Source organism: Tachysurus fulvidraco, chromosome 10, assembly GCF_022655615.1.
Source record: "Tachysurus fulvidraco isolate hzauxx_2018 chromosome 10, HZAU_PFXX_2.0, whole genome shotgun sequence".
NCBI classification, from domain to species: Eukaryota; Metazoa; Chordata; class Actinopteri; order Siluriformes; family Bagridae; genus Tachysurus; species Tachysurus fulvidraco.
The window spans coordinates 21,526,235-21,533,734 of NC_062527.1; the positions used below are offsets into that span (position 1 = coordinate 21,526,235).

At 41.9% G+C, this 7,500-nt stretch overlaps 1 protein-coding gene across 2 annotated transcripts in view; it reads right to left on the bottom strand.

Annotated features, from left to right (window-relative positions):
• The window catches only part of LOC113660819 (collagen alpha-3(IX) chain), a 35,155-nt gene extending 33,367 nt beyond the window's left edge, over positions 1 to 1,788 (bottom strand). For both annotated transcript variants that reach the window (XM_047819217.1, XM_047819216.1), the window contains exon 1: positions 685 to 1,788. In XM_047819217.1, the coding sequence (XP_047675173.1) occupies positions 685 to 707 (23 nt within the window). In that variant the 5' untranslated portion in view covers positions 708 to 1,788. The remainder of the gene's footprint in view (positions 1 to 684) is intronic.
• Between the last annotated feature and the right edge of the window lie 5,712 nt (positions 1,789 to 7,500).

The window sequence follows — 7,500 nt, forward strand, 5'->3', positions numbered from 1 at the left end:
TAAATAAATAAATAAATTTGTGGAATTATGAAACAATCTGAAAGAATTTGTGTTATTGTCACAAAACTCCCAATAATTTAACACATTTATTTATTCTGTTTAAATCCAGTATCTTTCCCCGTAGGTATAAAAACAAATCAATTCTTTAGTAGAAATTATACGCCTCATGTATCGGACAACCGATTTAAATTTATGCTAAAAATGTGAAGAAAAATTTTCTTTTTATTAAAAAATTTTGATAATTTTTGTTTTTTTGTTATAAATTATTCCCTTATATTGATTTTAGAAACTTTTCACATACCCAGAACATGAAATAAAAGTCTGATGATATTTCGGTGACAGTATCTTCAGGTTGTTTCTATTCACCGTTTAATTACTGAAAGATCTGTTTAATGAGGATCTGTAGCTTAAATCCAATCAGCAGCTTATTTTTTCTCTCTCACATTATATTTCTAGACACTTCTAGAATCATCACACCTGATGTGATGTGACGGTGTTCCTTAAAAGCATAAATTAGAAATGTCTGTACTTTACATCTCTTCTAGTCACATCCCTTTGGATCTATATGCATAAATATTGATATATTTAGTACTTTTTAAAAAAAAAAATCAAATTTCTAATAAGTTTAGAAAAACATAGAGAAGAGAACAGGATGGAGATGTTCTGGACAGAGCAGTGTCTTACCGTGTAGCGCTAACTCTGCGCATGTCCGTAGCCGTGCCTGTGCTGTCTGGTCTGGTCCGGTCCGGTCCAAACGTGACTCTACTTGCACTTCACTTAGAGATAAACCACTAGACGTGTGACGTCCTCCACCACACACCAACCTTACACACACACACACACACACCCACAGGCAGGCTCAGACGGCTCTTGGATGAAACTCTGAAACTTGCGGCCCACGTTAAAGTGTCTCCTCCGGCTGCCTTTCCTGAGCCGCTATTGGCTACGAAGAAGCTGAGGGGTGGACACACCCGTTTATGAGCCGTACTTAAACCAAGGCAGGCCCTCAGGCACTAGTTTGTGCCCCTCTGCCTGATAATAACACCCCGTCCCACGGCAGTAATTCTGTTAATGGGTAGCTGCGCTGCAGGGAGGCCCAGAGAGAGAGATGTGGGAGACTTAGTGCACACAAATTCCCCTGTTAAACACTCCGCAGTTTGTCGAGTAAGCACAACCGGTCTGATTAACCGCACGTTCAATCGGCATCAATTAGGGATCCTTAAAGTACGCCGCTGAGACGTGGTTTATACAGAAGTTTATATTATGTACATTATGTTCCCTTGTTCCTCGATTGTACCCTGTTCTTTAGACGTTCTGGAGTTAGAGCTAAGATGCTAACACCATGCTAGGGAGTTAAAGAAGACTCAAATAAAGGATAAAGAATAAAAAACACCCTCTAAAAGGTTTAATTAATAACAATCCAAATCACCACAGGTCTACAATCCAAATAACAGAGTCTCCGGTCCAAATAGCGGTGATACAGTAGCCGTGGTCCAGGTACAAGAGTAATAATCTAGTCATCAAGGTCAGACCTGATCAGGGCAGGATGAACACAAGACTTCACACTTCACAATGGTTAATACAGTTCAGGACTCAAGAGAGATTACAGAGGATGTGCTAGAACTTTGCAGCCAAAGGCGGTTCAGTAAAAAAGTGCTGCAAGGAAAGAAAAAGAAAGAAGCGTTCGTGTGTCACTTGTACGGTAATGCACAGTGAAGTTGTCGGAGGTCGGAGTGGTCAGAGCGCAGGGTCAGCCACGATACAGGCACCGAGAGGTCTTCAAATTCAAATTCAAAGTGTTTATTGTCATACGCACAGACAGAAAGCATGTTTCCCTGCACAATGAAACTCTTACTGTGCTGTCCACACTAAATGTCATACAGTAACGTAAAACAAGTAAAAATAAAAATGTGTGAAAGAAAAATGAATAAAATAGAAGAAAAAAAGAGCAATAAAAGAAATAAAGGTGAGGTACAGTTCTTAATAGAGGCAATAAGAAGTGCAGTGCCGAATAAGGCAATAAAGTGAGGTAGTGCAGTTCTTGGTGAGGTAGTACAGTTCTTGGTGAGGTAGTGCAGTTCTTGGTGAGGTAGTACAGTTCTTGGTGAGGTAGTGTAGTTCTTGGTGAGGTAGTACAGTTCTTGGTGAGGTAGTGCAGTTCTTGAGGAAGGTATTACAGTTCTTGGTGAGGTCGTGCAGTTCTTGGTGAGGTAGTGCAGTTCTTGGTGAGGTAGTGCAGTTCTTGTTGAGGTAGTACAGTTCTTGGTGAGGTAGTGTAGTTCTTGGTGAGGTAGTACAGTTCTTGGTGAGGTAGTGCAGTTCTTGGTGAGGTATTACAGTTCTTGGTGAGGTCGTGCAGTTCTTGGTGAGGTAGTGCAGTTCTTGGTGAGGTAGTGCAGTTCTTGTTGAGGTAGTACAGTTCTTGGTGAGGTAGTGCAGTTCTTGGTGAGGCAGTGCAGTTCTTGGTGAGGCAGTACAGTTCTTGGTGAGGTAGTGCAGTTATTGGTGAGGTAGTGCAGTTCTTGGTGGAGGTAGTGCAGTTCTTGGTGAGGTAGTACAGTTCTTGGTGAGGTAGTGTAGTTCTTGGTGAGGTAGTGCAGTTCTTGGTGAGGTAGTGCAGTTATTGGTGAGGTAGTGCAGTTCTTGGTGAGGTAGTGTAGTTCTTGGTGAGGTAGTGCAGTTATTGGTGAGGTAGTGCAGTTATTGGTGAGGTAGTGCAGTTCTTGGTGAGGTAGTACAGTTCTTTGTGAGGTAGTACAGTTCTTGGTGAGGTAGTGCAGTTCTGAGAAAATGAATGTGCAAAAAATGTAGTTCAATGTAAACAGTTATGTCCATGATTGCAAACTCCTATCAGCTGTTTAGGAGTCTGATGGCAGAGGGAAAGAAAGAGTTCTTCAGTCTTGAGGTCCTACATTTCACACTTCTGTACCTCCGTCCTGAGGGTAGAAGTGTGAACAATCCCGTGCTGGGGGTGGGAGGGGTCTTTGACGATGGAAGCAGCTCTCCTGTGGACTCTGTGGTCTTGGGGCTTTCTCGAGCGCCTGACAGTGAAGCTCGGCGGTGCTGGAGCTGGAATCTCGACCTTCAATCGACAACCCAGTGCCTTAAATGTCTGAGCTACAACTGCAACCAGTGCTGCTGAATCTAAGCTTAAAGCTTTAATAGATCTTTGGGGAAAAAAAAGCAGCTCCTTTTTTTGAATGTGGGTTTAAGGCACTGGAAGTCACAGCATACAGTTTCTTCTCATCCCTCTAAGAACAGCTTCTAAGAAGGAAACTGGTTGGCTGATGAAGTTTGACATGTCTGTGAGTTTCTAAGGTACGTGAAGATCGAGTGAAGAGATGAAAAGTGATAGAGGAATGTTTTAAAAAAGAAAGCCTGAAAGCCTGAAAGCCTTTATTATCGCCACATATACATTACAGCACAGTGGAATTCTTTTCTTCACATACCCTAACTGAGGAGATCGGGGTCAGAGTGCAGGGGCAGCTATATGATACAGCGCCCCTGGAGCTGTAGGGTTGAGGGGTCTTGAACCCCGATCCTCTGATCAACAACCCAGAGCCTTAACCAGTTGAGCCACCACTGCCCCCACATCATGTCATTAATACACAATGTATGAGTGTGATTTTATTCTGCATTTCTCTCCATACTTCGGTGATAAGGGTCTGGAAGATCTCGAAGACTAAAGGAGCATCTGTCAGACCACATGGCATTACCAGGTATTCATAATGTCCCGAAGGGGTAATAGGCATGATTTTGACCCACATGGCTCCATGTACCTGATCCAGGGCTGAACAGACTAGTGTCAGTGTGTATCTGTGTTGAATGCTGTCTCCATGGAGCACAGATACACACTGACACACAGTCTGTTCAGTATAATAACCTCTTAAATACTTCTACTTCATTTAGTGATGAATGCTAATGACATGAATTCTTCTTTTACTTCTGGGAGGTAATGTGCATACCAAAGGATCAATAGCATATCCCAAGAATAATGATGATCATGATGATGATGATGATGATGATGATGATGATGATGGCTCTCAGGCCTTAAATTTACCAAATGCTTCAGCTCGATCGAGCTTAGGTTTTCTTCACAGCAGGATTCTTAGCGTGAGTGGAACAAGAGAGAAATAAAAGACAGGACACGGTGAGATTCTGTGTAGCAGGCAGAGATAAACAAGACTGAATCAGAATGGAGCAGGTCTGGCCACACTGTTAGAGGAATAAAGGTTGTGTGAATACTATCAGTCCCTAATAGACCTCTATCTACAGCATGGATGATAAATTCCTTGTTAAGAAAGTTTCCTGCTGCTCCTGGATTAACGAGGGATGGAACACAATGTGATTCTGAGCACCATTCACAATATCCAGTTAAAATATGTTGTATACAGTCACCTCCTCAGCTCCAGTAAAGTTTCTACATCCATACCTTCCTGTTCCTCTTGCTCACGAGGTGAGAGAAGTGCATTTGAAAAAATCTATTAAAAGAGAGCTAATCTTTGCATGCTAATTCATTTCAAATGAACTAGCATGCTAGCATGTGTGTAAAAAATAAAGCACGATAGATAAAGATATATTCGGGAATGTGGAAAGACAATTGATATCAATTAACTGTACACAAGAACAACAAAAAATATCAATAGCCTCTAAATTACTCTCACTCACTCTCAGTCATTTTCTTCACGGGGAGCCTGTGCCTATCTCAGGCGTCATCGGGCATCGAGGCAGGATACACCCTGGACGGAGTGCCAACGCATCACAGGGCACACACACACTCTCATTCATACACACACTCACACACTACGGACAATTTTCCAGAGATGCCAATCAACCTACCATGCATGTCTTTGGACCGGGGGAGGAAACCGGAGTACCCGGAGGAAACCCCCGAGGCACGGGGAGAACATGCAAACTCCGCACACAGAAGGCGGAGGTGGGAATCGAACCCCCAACCCTGTAGGTCTGAGGCGAACGGGCTAACCACTAAGCCATCGTGCCTCTAAATTAAAGGAGCTTTATTTATTCACATCAATCAGCATTTTAAATTTCCTGTTATTATAAATTTATGACTTGAGAAGTCACAATGTGTGTGTGTGCGTGTGTGTGTGTGCTCATCTGCATGTGGGCGCGAGTGTGTAAGTGATAAATTTATGCTGAAATTCTCCCAGCGTTCCCGAGTACCCCAGAGGCACTACATTCTGTCTCCTGTCACATAAACGGCGATGTAATTGATAGCTTATGGGAAGAGTTTAAGCACACCTGTTTCAAAACCTAACATGTTTCTACATTTCCATCTTCACACGTCTGCAATTAGATATCTTTAATCCCAGGATGATCTTCTGACAGTCTGATTTATCATCCTGACAATCACAGAGCAGGAGAAACAGAGAGCTGTTTCCCTGCTGTCGGTGCTAAGACGGATCAAACATGCCACACAGGAAGTGCAGACGATTCACATGCTAAAGGAAAGAGAAACATTAAAGGCTTTTAGATGTGAGGTGAAGAGACGCTGAGGAGAACAAAGTACACAGGTTTAAAGTCTGCAGCACGGCTTGGGTTAATTGGCCAGAGTTTATAAAGTGTGAAGTTCTGATCAGCCATAACATTAAAACTTCTTACCTGATATTGTAGGTTCCTTGAGCTACGCTTGCCAAGGCATGGACTTCATAAGACCTCTGAAGGTGTGCTGTGGTTTCTGGCACCCAGATATTAACAGCAGATCCTTTAAGTCCTGTACGTTGTAAGGTGGAACCTCCATGGACCTGACGGGTTTGTCCGGGACATCACACAGAAGTTTGGAATTTGGACGCCGAGTCAACATATCAAGCTCTTTGTCATGTTCCTTAAACCGTTCCGGAACAATTTAGTGTGTTAGCGAGCATCATCCTGCTGAAAGAGGACACTGACATTAAAGAACAGTGTTGACATGAAGTGGGCTACTCGGTCTGCAGCAGCGTTTAGTTGGGTGCTACAGTACGTGTCAGTGTGAATCTTCATGAATGTCAGGGCTCAAGGTTTCCCAGTAGAACATTTCCAAGAGCATCACACTGTCTCTCCCAGCTCTCTATCTTCCCATAGAGAATTGTACCCACACAAACCCAGGGCTCACATGACCTCCTTCCATCACTCCATGATCCAGTTCTGATGACTATTGTAGGACCTTTTGTTGTGATACAGGAGTCAGGGTCGTGTCACTGATGTTATAGTGTATTAAAACACAGGCGTGTCACTGATGTTATAGTGTATTAAAACACGGGTGTGTCACTGATGTTATAGTGTATTAAAACACAGGCATGTCACTGATGTTATAGTGTATTAAAACACGGGCGTGTCACTGATGTTATAGTGTATTACTGAAACATGGACGTGTCATTGATGTTATAGTGTATTGAAACACGGAGATGTCACTGATGTTATAGTATAGTGAAAACATGGACATGTCATTGATGTTATAATATATTGAAACATGGACATGTCACTGATGTTATAGTGTATTGAAACATGGGCGTGTCACTGAAGTTATAGTATAGTGAAAACATGGACATGTCATTGATGTTATAGTATAGTGAAAACATGGACATGTCATTGATGTTATAGCATATTTAAACACGGGCGTGTCAGTGATGTTATAGTATAGTGAAAAATGGGCATGTCACTGATGTTATAGTGTATTGAATCACGGACCTGTCACTGATGTTATAGTATAGTGAAAACATGGACATGTCATTGATGTTATAGTATATTTAAACACGGGCGTGTCACTGATGTTATAGTATAGTGAAAACATGGACATGTCATTGATGTTATAGTATAGTGAAAACATGGATGTGCCATTGATGTTATAGTATAGTGAAAACATGGACATGTCATTGATGTTATAGTATAGTGAAAACATGGACGTGTCACTGATGTTATAGTATAGTGAAAAATGGGCGTGTCACTGATGTTATAGTGTATTGAATCACGGACCTGTCACTGATGTTATAGTGTATTGAATCACGGACCTGTCACTGATGTTATAGTATGTGGAATCATAATGTCAACAAACATATGGAATAGAGATCCTCTAGTAAACAAGTTCCATTTTTTTTTTACTTAACAGAAATCTTTTATATGCTTCTCCCACCAAAGTAAATCCAGCAACTACATGTGAAGCCAGATTAGCTTTCTGTAATCACCTGATAGTTTTATCATAACCATGAGTTTATGCATAAGAGAACAGGAACAGCAGAACATGTGAGGTGTACAGCTGGGATTGTTTTGCCTGCATAAGATGTCTTGATAATAAACAGAGAGGACACTGTGACCTAGAGAGAGAGAGAGAGAGAGAGAGAGAGAGAGAGAGAGAGAGAGAGAGAGAGAGAGAAATATACGCAGTGCGCATAGTGCAATATTTTCACTACATTTGCATTGACAGCCTGAGCCGATGATACAACCGATCCTATGCTGTGACTTCAGCTTTAATTATAGAGACTATTTCTAGTAAACGTTATACAG